The sequence below is a fragment of the Hippoglossus hippoglossus genome, chromosome 16, assembly GCF_009819705.1.
Source record: "Hippoglossus hippoglossus isolate fHipHip1 chromosome 16, fHipHip1.pri, whole genome shotgun sequence".
NCBI lineage: Eukaryota > Metazoa > Chordata > Actinopteri > Pleuronectiformes > Pleuronectidae > Hippoglossus > Hippoglossus hippoglossus.
Window position 1 is genome coordinate 25,545,772 of NC_047166.1, and position 15,610 is coordinate 25,561,381.

Here is a 15,610-nt window from a genome sequence, read left to right on the forward strand (position 1 = left end):
AGGAGCACTGGAGGACGTCAGGACGGATTTACCGTAAGTCATGTTTTAGACTCACAAATTACTTTTTCATTCTCTTTATTTTAGCACCAGTGCAGGTATACAGAAGGGTTTCACACTCAAATTGGACCAAAGTGTCTGGAGAAATGACACCATTAGGTTAGAAAATAAGTTTAAGTTTTTGTTCTTGAGATTGTTTATGTCGTTGCGCCTATAAACTACAAACCCCATGAGCATCATATACCCGGAAGCAAACACGCGTCAGCCAGCGTGTAGGAAATTCACATGGTAGCATTCAACAGAGAGGAGGCTCGTTTTCGGAACATACAGTCCTGTTCGTGAACATATAGGTGAACATATGTTATGTAGTTAACACGAGTTTCATTTGTTTTCACATGTTTTATCCTTGTGTTGTTCGTTAAAGTAACGCTTCGCCTCTACGTGGAGTAGCGTGACGTGGTGAGCTAGCCGCCATTAGCAGCAGCTCATGCAGCCACTGACAGGCAGCTTTTCGTTTGGCAAACAACACGTGTTTCTGCTGACGTCTCAAACGTGCTTTCCTGTAGGAAATGTCCGCTGCTAAAGTGAAGATGCGGGCGAAGAAGCTGAGGGACCAGCCCGCCAGTGTGCAGTACCCGTCCTCTCCCCTGACGGTGGAGAGCAGCACACAGAACGGAGGAGACGCTCCGGACACTGGTACCTTCTCTCTTCACTGTGTTTCTGGATGTGTCCTTAGTGCAACTCATCCATCTCTTCACTAGACCCCGTGCTGCTGCATAGTCAACGTTTCACAGGGTCAGCAGAAGTCACCCTATCAGTGACTTTGGATGTGATTTCATGAGATGTTAAAGGTTCCTCAGGAATCACAGCACCTATTGGTATTCAGGACACACAATCAGCTCCAAGGTTACTGTCCATTACAGGAAGTTACAAACTCTACTCCAGAGCTGCAGGATAACTATTATTATTATTATTACTATTATTTTTATTAAAAATAATACCTATTATTACTTAATTACTATATGAACTGTTGCTATCATTAATAATCAATAGCATCTTTACACTCTTACTGTTTTAATTATAACTAGTCAGAGCTGATACCTGATGCTGCACAAGTTTTCCTTTTCTTCAGGTGTGAAAATGCCCTCAAAGACAGGGCCACATGATTATATAAATATAAATACAGGCGCCACTGTAAGACCCTTACCATTTCCACTTATTTTTCTGTATCATCAAACCACCCCTAAGGGGTCACAGCCCCAGGTCAGCAGTCTTTTATGCGTGATTCGTAATCTAGCATTGGATGCAATTTAATATTTGTCTGTACTGCCGCTTATATGGTAAAATAATCATCTTCCCAAAGGTGCAACTGGAGGTGCAACTGGAGGTGATGATCCATCTGACGTCAAGTCACCCGTAGAGAGGCAGAAGAGCCGTCACCACCGGGATGGGTGGGTCCGTGGACACCAGAAAGATGGAGCAGTCTACGCCAAGGACATGTCCAAGTACATCTCTGGTAAAGACACTGTCCGAAGAGGATTGCATAATACTGTCACTACCCAGTGTACACTGGTCTGCTGGTTATAGAGATCATAATTTATTATACTGCAGGCCACCAAATTTGTTCTGCTTAATACTTTTATTTTTCGATTCATCACTTTCATGTGCTGCAGTTGTTCTGTTCTTCTTCTGTTCATCTGAGAATGTAGAAAGTCCCAAAATGAAAGACACAAATCATGAAATTGCTCATGAACTTTTAATGCAATGTCAGTCAGATTAATGGTGTGTCAAAATTCACTCTCCTACCCAGGTGGGGCTTTTGCGAGGGCCAGGGCAGCAGAGGTGAAAACCATGTTAAAAGCTGTCACCAGGACAACAGGCAGCTGCCATGTGTTTGGAGCCCTGCCTAAACACATGAGGAGACGGGCCATGGGCCACAACATAAAGCGGCTCCCTCGCAGACTGAGAGATGTGGCCAACAGAATGGTAAGTAGATGTTTATGTGTAGTATCCTAATGTCTTACTTCACATTCAACGTGTCTTGTTTCATACACAAAGGCTGTTCTTCTCTGAGTACCTTCATGCTCAGTGACTTTTCTGTTTCCTTCCTAGCATAAGAAGAGCCTCCAGGCTGGCTCAAAGAAGAAGAAGGAACAGGCAAAGAGCAAGAGCCGCAAGGCGCGCCGCCGGCACGGAAACCTGCTGCTTGAGTTCAACCGGCGTCAGAGGAAGAACATATGGCTGGAGACGCACATTTGGCACACCAAGCGCTTCCACATGGTTAAAAAGTGGGGCTACTGCCTCGGGGACAGACCCACGTACAAATGTTACCGCCCGTGCTACAGAGCCATGAGCACCCACTGTTTGCTGCAGGTGACCACACAGACATTCCTTGCTTCACATATTTAGGATTGTATTTAAAGGGCCCATATTGTGTAATATACATTTGCTGGGCTTTTACTATCTACAATTACTTAAAGGGGGTCAGAAGGGATCCTCAAAGTATGAAAACAGTCACTTCGCGGACTTTTTCACTCAGTCCATTCTAAGAAATATGTTGAAAACGTCTCGTTTCGTACTTCCTATCCGTCATTCGGGATCGCACTCGTCACTCAGCCCCACCCAGCCGGTACCAGTCCAGCCTCCGAACCCACCACCCCCGCTCCCCACCACCACCACCACCCCTCCACACCGAACGCGACACCAAGCAGACATGTTGCTGAGCTAGCAGCTTGTTAGCTACCACAGGCTAACCACAACAAACAACACTGAAGAAACACTGCAGAGTGGAGGGATGCAAGGAAGAGAATGTGTCCGTGCACATTTCTCCTAAGAATGTTAATGTTCGAGACCAGCGGTTATGCTTTATTTCTTCTGACGTGCCTTGTCGTTGTGCTCAGTAAGGAGTAACATAGACGTTACTCCGTATTGAAACTCTGTATTGAAACTCGGGACGTTACTCATACATTGGCCCACTGTCCTTCTAAAACTTCAACAAACATGAGGACGGTGTAACTTACCGTTCAGAAACATCTTGTTGTAACCGACTGTAAATATGTGAATGGTCTTCTATAGCTGTATCAAATCAATGGAGGGGCTCAAGAGGCAGGCGAAAACAGTCTGTTCTGTCTGCAGCTCCAGAGAGAGGCAGAAGAGAGGACATGGAAATACACATTGCAGCAGTTTTTTCGACTCTAAACCACTGATATATCATCTTAGGGGGACCAATACCTCAAATTTAATCCCAGAAAGGTATACAATTTAGGCCCTTTAAGGGAAATTCAATATCTCAAATAAACTCATCTTAAACCTTCTGGTTCTGTCCTCTCAGGACCTTTCATACCACTGCTGCATAGAGCTTCAGGGAGAGGAAGACAATCTGCTGGCGTGTCTGTCACAACTGACCAGCAAGGAAGCTGGTAAGTATATTGCCCAATTAATACATGGGTTTTTGGCTTTCTTCCCCTCAACACTTCAAAATTACCACGAGAATATTTTCCCTCAAGCACTCTTCCTCTTTGATTTCATTTGTATTAACATCCATCCTTAATGTGTCTCCTGTGTCAACATGTGATCAGGTCTCACTTCCCCCGCTGTATATACAAATAATCATGTAGATAATTTGTGTAAAAGGCCAAAAGATGTTTTTACCCAGTTTTATAATAGTTTTATTTATTTCTCTTACATTTTAGAGAAAAACATGATCTCAATACTAAGCAAGAAACTCTTGGTGGTGGTGGTGTGTGTTTTCAGGTCCTACATTTGCCGCAGCACTGTGTATATCAGGGCGAAGACAGGGCAGTGTGGTGGTGTACAGAGCGGGACATTACCCCTCGCAGCCATTGGGCCCTGTTACCTTTCTCTGGAGACCCCGTACACAGGGCTCAACTCACAGACAGCTGTGGATCTGGGCTCATCCCTCTATTAAACAGGTATGAAGGCTTTTTAAAGGTCTAAATAATCGCTGTTGACTCATGCATACGCTTATATATTATGCAAATGACAGATCGATTTTTAGAAAATATGAGTTAGTGGAGAAACACGGTTCTTGACTTATACTGTACACTCCTTCCAGGACCTTCTCCCTGAATTACAAAGGGTGTGCCAGTGTTGTGAGGCTGTCGTCCCTCCAGTTGTGCCTGTGGTTACACCTGCTGCGGTTGTTCCCAGCCTAGAACCAGAGCTTCAATCTGAAAAGACCCCTGAGGCCACACAGACCCTCAGGACCAAGAGAAAGCGGAACTGTAAGGATGCCAGTGAACCGCCTGCCAAAAAGATCCTGGGAGATGGAACTAGATCTCCCACCACCCCGGTCACATGGAGGTCCAGCTCAACTGGAATAGTCATAAAGTCAGTATTATTTACAGGTTTGATTCAGGTACAAACTGAGCACAACACATGGCTGTGATGAATAATGACTGTTTTATTTGCAGTGTTTGTATTTCACTTGTGAATTTCTTGCAGTGATCTCACAATGGAGATTGTACGCTATCGCCTGATTGGACCACAGTCCCATTCTGTTCTCGCAGAAACTTTGGAAGCTGCTTCAGTCTGTGATGTAAGGATTTAGGTGTTTTCAATGTGAAAATCTGAGAGCCTCAGATATATATGTATTTCCCACCAAATAAGTGTGTATTTCTTTATTCTTCTTTTAAGGAAATTAATAAATCCCAGCCATCCTCCCTTTGGTGGCCTGAGCACTGCAAAGATGAAACCAAGATGAATCTGCATCAACAACAAGCTGACATCTTTCATATACTGAAAGGTTTATTATTATTTCTCAGTGTGAATTAAAATATTATTTTTGTATCTCTTTAGAATTTAATTTTACCATCTGACATATATGTATATCTAACAGTGAATGTTTTTGATTCACCCAGACATCTATTCAACTGGAGAGCTCCCCTCAGGCACAGTGCTGGGTCTGACTGTAGATGACCCCAGGCTGACTTTACCCACAAAGAAGGTTAAAGCTTTGCCCTGTGTAAAGTCGACACAAGGTAAAATCTGACCAACCAAACAGGCAGAGGTGTGGGCAGTTTCTTTACAGATGGAGATGATTCAAAGGGCATAAAATTTACAGATTTTTTTCCCAGACATGAATCATTCTATAATTATTCTATCATAGTCTGTTTCCTAATGTGGACTTGTATGTCATACGGTGTGCAGATGGATGTAATATTCCCTTTCATACACTATATGCCAGAATAAAGCTGACCATTTAATATCACATGTATTGTTAAGCCAAGAATCCATCTGTTGTATCCTTTCCTGAGGTTGTTTCAGTGAGTGCACATCTGGTTCTGAGCTCCGGGGGGCCTCTGCCTGGCCATGCAGATGTTCCAGGTTCGAATCCTGGCAGGACCCTGTACTCCAAACACACCCTCAGGGACTATCAGCAGCTGATTCACTGGTTTTACCATCACAGTGATCTTTAAAATGTTGTGTCAGTGATGATACCATAGGCAATATTGTCTGGTGCTGTGTCATTGCTCACACACAGCCTTATTTATTTTGCTGGTTGTTTGTAAAAGGGTTTATGCCTTTCAAGGAGAAGCGATTAACTAACTGGAATACCCATATCCTCCATGAATTTAAGAGCAACCATATGAAAATATAAGATACTTTTTTAAATTTGATATTCAAAAAGATCAGCATCTGCAGCCATAACAGCCAGGATAAAATGAGATTTTAGTCTCGTCCTCAGTTTCTCTGTGGATTAGAAGTGGAAGCTGTCATTCTTTTCATGACAGGTATTCACAGTAAATTTTTTTTTTTAATTGATCAGCTCACTGGATGACATACAACCCCATGCCTTCCCTCGGTCTGTAACTCAGTAGCCTGTAGTGCTTTCAAATTCATCCCATAGCTCAAGAATCAGGTTACAGAGTTACCCTTTTCATTTTGGGGGTAAAAGTTATTTCGAGGATCTGCCCGTAAGTATATAAGAAAATAGAATCACTTACTATGTAAACTGTCCTCATGTCCTGTAATGGAATAACAAATCCTGTTTAGGATTTGATAAGGCGCATTTCATATTAATCGGGAAATTCACAATGCATTTGAAAGACTCTTTAAGTGGATTATCGGACACCATAGACTTCTTTAAGGCCATTTCACACAATAAAATCCAGCACACATGATTTTTGTTTTCTTTTATAAAGAATGCATGTGTATTGTATTTTGAGGATGTATATTTTACGTCTCAACAATCCTTTCAGGCCAAGAATCACTACTCCAGTAGGGGTATTGTAGGTAAATAATATGAGAATGAGGTGCTAGTAGAGCATGTTATTCTTTCCACCGCAGGAAGAGTTTTAGTTCCATTTAGATTTGGGGTTATTAATCATTAGAGAACTTCATATGTCAGTGATGCCAGTCATACAGCAGCATACCATGTGTTTGTGTTATGTGTTTCTTCCAGATGTGGATGAGGAGAGGAGGAAAGAGCTCGTGCTGCGAGGAGTACCTGAACACTGTTGTCAGAGTTTCCTGTGGGAGCAGTCTGTACGAGACAACGTCACTGATAACAAGATGTCAGAGCAGGTGCATTGTCTTTTCTTACTGCCAGAGTTATACAGTAATTTTTCAGTAATCATTTTTTCATATTTAAGCCAGCTCCTGTATTTTTTGAAATCTTGGATAAGCTAAAATGTTATTCTAACCATAGCAATCTTTGTGTTTGATCTACAGGAGTTGAACCGTATGAGAAGCGAGGTGCTGGTGCCGGGCTCCAGGCTGAGCCCCACTCCCCTACAGGGTAGAGTCCCCATGCTCCTGGTTCACCAGCCTGGCAAGCAGGTGGGACATGAAATGAGCTCCTGGGGTGCTGGATGGGACCTGCTGCTTCCCAAAGGCTGGGGCATGGCATTCTGGATTCCACTGGTAGGTAGCAAGGACAGTACTTTCATTTAAACTGAAACTGTCTTTTGTTATGGCTCAGTTTCTGCAAGGACTCGGAGCAATTTTAGTTTTTCCTACAGGGATTTTTCAACTTAAATTCGGAGATGAGATTCCCTGTTTCCTCGGCATCTTGGATGTGTATACTAACAAAATTCTTCCATTTAATACATTGTCCACTACATTTAGTCCAAATGTTGAAACAATTAAAATGAAGGGAAATGTGGATTTTTTTAAACAGGTGCTATGTGGGTGCATGTACATATACTATGTAATTACTTTTCATGACCTCTTTATTTATTTCTCCCTCAACCAGGTGTACAGAGGGGTTCGCATCGCTGGGCTGAATATGAGTCTGAAACACTCTCAGAATAAAGGAACCCCTCACTTCCCCCATGATTACCCAGACTGTCCAGCAGGCCTTCGTTTTCAGGAGGAGCAAGAGGCCGAGCTCCTGGACAAGTTCAAGAGGTCAGCTAAAGACTGAAGCTGAGTTTAGCAGTAGCAAACTTAAAATCAAGGGGCCAAGGTGTCAGTTAAATAGAAAAAGAAAGGTGATGATGAGGCTCTGTTTAAAGGATGCGTTGTTGGGGACTGTTACTGTATGAAAGGAAAGTATATTATTCAGTCTAACTACCGCGTGAGATTGTCAGATTGTCCCTGTCAGTTAAAGGCTTTGATTGAGGGACGCTCTGTACCCAGTTAATTCCCATTATGCAGGTCTTTCTCACCATGCAGATGAGATGGTTATACGGCTGCACACTGCATGTCTTCTGCTACCCGCTGCTCAGCAGTCCTGATTTGATAGATAAATTGGCACTGTTGCCCCAACAGTTTGACATGGGTCTGACCTTCCGACCTCTTCTGTAGACGTCCACCCGCCAAAAGGACCAATTTCGTTAAACATGGCTGTCTGGCTCCATTCCGTTGCCCGTGGCAACAGCTGGCCGAGGAGTGGGAGCTTACTACAAAGGAAGGAAGAGTGGAGGAGAAAAGAGACGGCCAGACCCAAACCACAACAGACACTGACAGAGTTATGGAGGAAGAGATGACATCACATCCAGATCTCACTGTGACAAAGACCCAGAGCTGCATCACTGTACTGAGGTGACTGTTTTCTTTTATACTGAAGATTTATTCTTTTTCTATCTTCCTATTTTGCTTCATGTGAACTTAGTATTGAATCAAACACACACCCACAGCAGGTTTACACTGAGGTCCCTTTAGATATTTAGATATTTTGGGCTCTAATCATCACTTCTTTCCTCTTTTTTATTAAAGAGCCCAGTGCAGCTTTTGACAAGCTTGATATATGGCACTTTGCTAGTCTACCTCCCTTTCATCATAATGTCCCTGATGAGAATCCCCAGAGTACTTCCATCCTTAAATTGCTGCAATACATCACAGAGATTAGTGGAGGGGGAAAGTTGCATCTGTTCCGATAAACCATCACACAAGCTTTGAGTAATGACTGACTTTATGAGAAAGAAATTGGATTGATTTTCACTGCTCATCAGCTACCTTTTAGTTTCTGCATTAGAAATAAAGAATATGTTTACTAAATTGAGCGTCTCCCAGGGCGCCTAATGGGGCCAATGAAAATACAACCATTCCTTTCAATACCAATCACTTGTTATAAATGCATATTTTTTACTTTGCTTCCCAGGAACAGAAAGTCTTTGAAGCTGCTCTCTGGTTGGTGCAGGCCCACAACATCTAAAGGTCAGAGGTCGTGCCGTGTCGGGCAGGTGCCGCCTCTCTGCTCCTCAGCTGTGAGCTTGTTTCTCACAGAGCATGGGATGAGTCTGGTGTGGGTGCGTCTGTCTTTGCTGTCGAAGGGCAAACCAGAGCTCCATGCTATGGTGTGTGTGCCAGTCGCAGAGGACCTGAGGATGCTGAGCAAGAAGTCTGACAGCAGCTGCCCCCAGGAGCCACTGCACAGAAACCACTTCAAAAGCAGAATCAAACGCAGAAACAAGGGCTCCAAGAAAGCTGCTACTTCCTCTTTGTCCACTGATAAAACTGAGGCTAAGGGCTCAGACCTTCCCTCTGCCTCTGAACCAAAACTCACCACTTCTACTGAAGATCCCCAATCATCTTCCGAGTCTTCCACAGATCTCATCTTTGGGCTGTGGCCAGATCCTCTGCCGAGCATCACCTCTCACTGCTCCAGAGTGTCTCTAGGCTGGGTTACGCAGGGGGACTTCTCCTTGTCTGCGGGCTGTGGGGAGGCTCTGGGGTTTGTCAGTGTCGCTGGTCTCCTCAACACCCTTCTCAACCAGCCGATGGAACACAGAGGAATGGTGCTGCTGCGCAACCCTGCCTCTCTGCATTACCGCTTTGCAAAAATCAACATAGAGGTCTGATGGAAGCATGTGATCCTATGGAGAACCTAATTCCCAAAGAAGCATTGTATTCTGCTTGAAAAGAGACAGTTCTATGCAAATAAGTTGCATGATGCTTCAGTAAAGAAGTGATCTCACAGAATCTCTGTGCCTTTTGTAGTTGCTCTCTTGAATTGTGCCATCATCGTCTCCATGCCTGAAGACTTTATAATATGCCCAAGGAATGACTACCAGCTTCCAGGTGTCAGTGCTGAAGACATTTTTTAGTTGTGTGTATTTTACTTTGAGAGACATCCTCATTGTTTTTGGATGCGTGTTTTCATACTAATTCATTTGTCAGAGGAATGTTTCACAGCGGATCAGTTAATTAATGGACCTTGGTTTCGGTTAAAAACATTAGTTCAGCCTTTTATCAACTGGTTTTCCAAAAGGTATTAGCTTATGGCTTATTGTTCATCCTTTTATATCCAGGCTTAATTGTGCACAGAGTATTTATGGTGTGGTTTTCTGTTGTTTAAAAAAAGTCATATTAATGGGTTTGGATTTCAGAACTTTGTCAGTTTCTTTTTAACCATGCCACAGCACTGAAAAGGTTTTGTTTGAACATAATTAAATAGTGCACTTGACAGAATATGTCATAACATAACTGGTACTCTCACTTTTTTATACTTTTTTAGAGCTTTCAACTTGCCTGTGCACTGCTTACACCTGCACCGGTGGTTGAAGAGCCCTTTTCAAGGGTAATTATTGATTGTCTTGAACCTTCGCCTAAGACAATTTGCTTGTACGCAAACTTTAACCCATGCCTATGAATATTTTGTGCAAACGTGTGGAGGTGAATTGAAGCCATATTGATCCACTTCATCATTAACATTAAAACCAGCAGCATTATTTGTGCTCGTGCAAAATATAAAACAACTTTAAGCAAATTATGGTAACATGGCATAAAATAACTCTTACAGATTCGAGTGATTAATAGTTTTCAGTTGTGTGTGCGTGTGCGCGTACATGTAAAATTGCTACTGAACATGTCTGTGTTGTCAGGGGCAAAGAGCGCACTGGAGATCACTTGTAAAAACTAAATAAGCTATTCAGTTTCAAACTTCAATTTCCAAATGTCCCAGAGTGGCGGGTAGGAAACCACTTGTGTGTGAAGTAATCAGTCCGATTCCTGTAAACATAAATACTGCGGTGACACTTGTGTGTAATGCTGCGTGATGGATGCACTGGCACTGAGAATTACTGGTAGGAAACAAGTGTTTAGCGACTGATGATTTCCTGGCCCATGACGATGATTGAATCATCAGCTGATATAGTATCTAAACAACTGTGATTGTTGTGCTGAAGGGACGCCAGTATTACAAAGACCAATTCAACGGAAATGAACCATCCCAATACAAACACAAGTACTCGCCACAATTAGTGGTATCAAGGCTGATGCTCCTGACAACATAGACAAATCTCCTCACATATTTGCAGAACCCTGCACGTTTTGCGGCTATTATTGGGAAGTGTAGCAAAAGTCACTTGTAGAAAAAAACCTAACAGAGGTCGCCTGAGCAGAAACTGATGACTCTGTATTTTCAGGTCTTAAAGCAAAATACCATACCATTAAGCTCCACGTATGTGTTTACATTTACAGATATAAATACACTCAATTCTGAATACATATTTAAAGATATTTTCTTTACACATTTTCAAATCAGATTACACATACATATTCTAAATACAAATACATGTACACATTCACAAATTGTATTACACATTTGGAGATTATTTTACACATTCACAAATCTGATTACCCACACACAGACAGATTGAGACTCACATTTCTCAGTAGTTTTGCTACAATAATGGCCCCATAAAGTACTGTTTAAAAAGCAATTTATCTTTATTTCACTGTATACCAGGGATCGCAAGGACAACGTAAAATGAAAAGCAGTTTTTTTTATTTTGTAAAGGTCGGAAACGCACTGTACTTTCCTTCAAGAAACGCAGTGATGCGTGGCGGATTCTTCATTTTGGTCAGGTCAGTGGAGAGACAAGACACTGAACAGTCACGGGACTAATAGATCGGCAGGGATTATTGTTTATATTAACAGATGTTCTGGAAACGTGGTTTCACACAAGGCAGATGAAATCGCCAGAACTTTTTCTCTCCGTGCTGTAGGGGAGCTGGACCAAAATGTTTTTCCTATGAAAGCACATATGGCACACAAGGCCCTTAATAATATGTCTAATATCATACCTTAAAGAGCTGATAGTACCATATCCCCCCACTAGAGCACTGCGCTCGCAGAATTCAGGCTTACTTGTTTCTAAAGTCTCTAAAAGCAGAGTAGGAGCCAGAGCTTTCAGCTATCAAGCTCCTCTCTCCTGTGGAATCATTATCAGTTTCAGTTCGGGAGGCAGACACCATCTGTACGTTTAAGAGTAGGCTTAAAACCTTCCTTTTTGATAAAGCTTATAGTTAGAGCCGGTCCAGGCTTGTCTTGGACCGGCTCTTAGTTAAGCTGCTATAGGTCTAGAAGGTCGGGGGACACATGACACACGGAGCTTCTCTTTCCTCTTCTCCATCCTTATCACATCAAAGAAATTAATATCTCATCAATGCATGTTACTGACTTGACTTCTTCCCCGGAGTCTGTATGCCTTATCGTCCGCAGATCCGCGGCTGCGGCCCAATCGTGGATTATGGTAGTGGGTCGCGAATCCGTGATCGTGATAATAATGGCAGATCCTGTATCGTGTTGGCATCTGATGGTGGTGGTGGACCACGATTTCTACATTCTTTTTCCCCTATTTAAAGTTTTTTTTTTTAGTTTTTCCTTACTCTTGTTGAGGGTTAAGGACAGAGGATGTCACACCTTGTTAAAGTCCTATGAGACAAAATGTGATTTGTGAATATGGGCTATACAAATACAATTTGATTGATTGATTGATGCCGAAGTGTCCTTGGGCAAGACAAAAAAGTGCTGCCCATAGATGCACTGTATGAATGTGTGTGAATGGCAAAACTACTGTAAAGCACTTTGAGTGGTCATCAAGTCTAGAAAAGTGCTATATAAATACAAACAATTTACCATTTAATAACAGTCATACCCAAATCTGGAAAGGATAACAAATTACATAGAGAACCTCAGACCTATTACATTGCTTAATGTTGATTATAAATTATTTGCCCACATCATTACTAATAGACTAAAAGGTATGTCACAAATAATTAGTGAATGTTAGTCTGGCTTCATTAATGGATGCTCTATTCATAATAGTATTAAACTGGTTATGGGGAATGCTTTCGGGAGGTAATTGGGATGTTCTACAGAGATATAAATAGTTCTGTGTCATTTTCTCTGCAAGAGGTTTGAAGTGAAAAGGGGTTTCTGTCAGGGTTGCCCAGCATCACCCTTTTTTATCATCGTTGCAGAAGTGTTATCAGTTTTGTTTCGGCAATGTGATCTACAACAATTAAGTGTTATGGGAGGTCCATTAATCATAAGTTAATGTGTGTATGATACTGTACAACCCTTTTCTTAAGGAATGCAGCACAAATACCTAAACTTTAGAGGTTATCTTCCATTTCTCAAAAGCATCAGGGCTATATTTAAATGTGAGTTAATGGTAGTTCATGATCACCCCTTAATTCCTATTAATGCCATACCAATTACGAATGAAGTCAAATATCTGCGTATCACTATTTCAAAGGATTTAAACTATAGAGTAAAAGCTAACAATGAAAGTATTTTGAAGAAGAGTAAAGTGATTTTGAATATATGGTTACAAAGGGATCTATCTATATTTGGTAGGATTCAAGGAAGCCTTATCGAGGCTTATTTAGCCTGCCTACTCTCTAGATATCACTGATTATATGAGTAAAACGATCAACCAGAATATCTTTAGTTTTATTTGGAAAAGTATACATCACATCAGAAAGTGAGATATGGTCAATTTGCTGAAAGAGGGGGGGTTGAATGCTATTGACTTTGATCCCATGAATGTTACACTTAAACAGCATTTTACTTTAAAGAATGGATGTCACAAGGGATTTGAAAATGTATTCTTGAGATTAAAGTGTTCACAGGGATCGGACGGACATTCTACCCGAAAACATGTCAGGGACGTTCCTAACTTGAGTGAAATGACCCGGACATTCAGCGGCTGCCATAATAAGACCTGTTTGAATTCTTTCAATGATAAGTAGAAGAGCTTCAATGTTTCCTAACTTATCTCCATTAGCATAGCAAACATCAGACCATTCTTTATGAAAGGAAAGGAGAAAATGCCTTCCCACAATTCTTTGTGGCAGTAACATTTAAAGAGACACACCCACGTTAATATAAAATAAACAGAACAGTTGTTTTATTCCCATGAGTCGATCCAGATCTGATGTAAATGGTAAATCGTTTTGTATTTATATCATGCTTTTCTAGTCTTGATGACCACTCAAAGCTCTTTTCGGTACAGTTTTACATTCACCCATTCAAACACACATTCAGTCACTGCATAGTGACTGAAAGCACTTTTTTTGTTCTATGAGGGGCAATTCGGGGTTCAGCATCTTGCCCAGGACACTTTGGCATGCAGATGGGGAAGACTGGGGATCGAACTGCCGACCTTCAGGTTGGAGGACAACCGCTCTTCTCCTCAGCCACAGCCGCCCCGGATGTAAATCCTCACATTTGTCTAAGCTCCTGTCCAGTGAACAACAAGCATATTGAACTCATAGATCACAATATAATCATCAGAACTAAATACACATATAAAGTGTTTTTAATCTCCTGATCTGTCACTCAAAGCACTTTACAGTACAGGTTATTGCCATTCACCCATTCACACACACATTCATACAGTGCATCTGTGGGCAGCACTTCAGCATGCAGATGGGGAAGACTGGGATCAAAGCGCCGACCTTCTAGTTAGAGGATGACAATCAATTTTTTCTCCACTTATATAGGGTTTTCTCCATGTATTTTCCTCACATTATTATATTATTTCAACATTTCAGTCCTTTGTTTTATTTTAATGTTTAATCAAATCTTTTTTATTATTTCCTGTGAGTAACTGATGGTTGGATGTTTTGACCTGAAAACATCTTTTCTCTGGACGTGTCATTCTGGACAGGAAACTTGAAAGACTTGAATGAAGTTGAAAGAGAAACATAAATAGATAGAACTGTGTAACATAACAAAGAAAGAATGAGATACAATGATGGTTTGAACTTGCAAAATAGCTTAGTTAAAGGCACTTGTGAATAAAAGGTTTTCAACCTGGTTTAAAAATGAAGCATGCCTAAGATGATCAGTCAGTTGGTTCCAGTGCTGCATAGTGACTGAAAGCTGCTTCTCCTTGTTTGGACTCTGTCCTGGGTACCACTAGCAGACCCCTCCCCACTGATCTCAGGGGTCTTGTACATTATATTGGACTAACATGTGTATATACAACCCCAACTCAGAAAAAGTAATGATGGTATGGAAAATGTAAGACAGCAGTGATTTCAAAATTTAATTTGACTTGTATTTCAATGCAACATGGGGTTGTGTCAGTGCCCTTGGCAAAGGTAACTTACACTTCTGTGATGGCACCATTAATGCTGAAAAGTACGTAGAGATTTTGGAGCAGCATATGCTGCCTTCAAGACGACATCTTTTCCAGAGACATCCATGCATCTTTCAACAAGACAATGCAAAACCACATTGTGCACATATTACAAAGGCATGGCTGCGGAAGAAAAGGGTGGGGGTGCTGGACTCGCCTGCGTGCAGTCCCCACTTGGCCACAATAGAGAATATGTGGCGCATTTTGAAACACAAAATGTGACAACGCAGACCCCGTACTGTTGCACACCTTAAGACTTGTTTGCAGGAAGAATGGGACAAAATGACACCTGAAACGCTTCATCACTTGGTGTCTTGAGTCCCAAAACGTGTTTAAAGTATTTTGAAAAGGAATTGCAACATTACAAAGTGGTAAATGCTTATATTGTTGCAATATGTTGCAAGAATCAAAATTGAAATAAGTGTTTCTATTGAAAAAACAATAAAATTCATGAGGTCAACATCAAATAATTTGCTTCTGTATTGTTTTTATTTTAATACAGGTCAAAGATCATTTATAAATCACTGTTCTGTTTTAATTTGAAATGTAACATACCGTCCAAACTTTTTCTGATTTGGGGTTGTATGTGCATATTTAAATACATCTTTTCACCCCTGGCACACATAATAATAATAATAATAATAATAATAATAATAATGGACTTGATGAAGCGATCATGAGGTCACTGTAACCTTTGACCTCCAAATTCTGATCCGGTTATCGTTGAGTCCAAGCGAATGTTTGTAGGAATGGACAGACAGACGAATGGAAAT

The 15,610-nt window shown here is 41.5% G+C and overlaps 1 protein-coding gene across 2 annotated transcripts; it reads left to right on the forward strand.

Moving 5' to 3' along the window:
• Positions 1–246: 246 nt before the first annotated feature.
• pop1 (POP1 homolog, ribonuclease P/MRP subunit) lies at positions 247–9,885 on the forward strand. 2 transcript variants are annotated; one of them, XM_034611811.1, is made up of 17 exons: positions 247–347; positions 564–693; positions 1,361–1,513; positions 1,808–1,983; positions 2,110–2,370; positions 3,329–3,416; positions 3,751–3,929; positions 4,073–4,347; positions 4,462–4,555; positions 4,654–4,762; positions 4,878–4,997; positions 6,422–6,543; positions 6,691–6,882; positions 7,214–7,368; positions 7,768–8,004; positions 8,564–9,320; positions 9,422–9,885. In XM_034611811.1, the coding sequence occupies exons 2-16, from the start codon at positions 567–569 to the stop codon at positions 9,261–9,263; spliced, it is 2,988 nt and encodes a 995-aa protein (XP_034467702.1). In that variant the 5' UTR covers positions 247–347; positions 564–566; the 3' UTR covers positions 9,264–9,320; positions 9,422–9,885. The 2 variants fall into 2 exon arrangements, with proteins under 2 accessions (XP_034467702.1, XP_034467703.1); XM_034611812.1 differs by having other exon boundaries at positions 1,373–1,513.
• Positions 9,886–15,610: the final 5,725 nt, after the last annotated feature.

What these genes read in the sequence shown, in the direction of transcription:
- pop1 (XM_034611811.1), top strand. Translation starts at nt 567, where the DNA reads ATGTCCGCTGCTAAAGTGAAGATGCGGGCGAAGAAGCTGAGGGACCAG. An exon ending in CATCTTTCATATACTGAAAG is followed by an intron (nt 4,763 to 4,877) that starts GTTTATTATTAT and finishes TGATTCACCCAG; the next exon opens with ACATCTATTCAACTGGAGAG. An exon ending in ATAACAAGATGTCAGAGCAG is followed by an intron (nt 6,544 to 6,690) that starts GTGCATTGTCTT and finishes TTTGATCTACAG; the next exon opens with GAGTTGAACCGTATGAGAAG.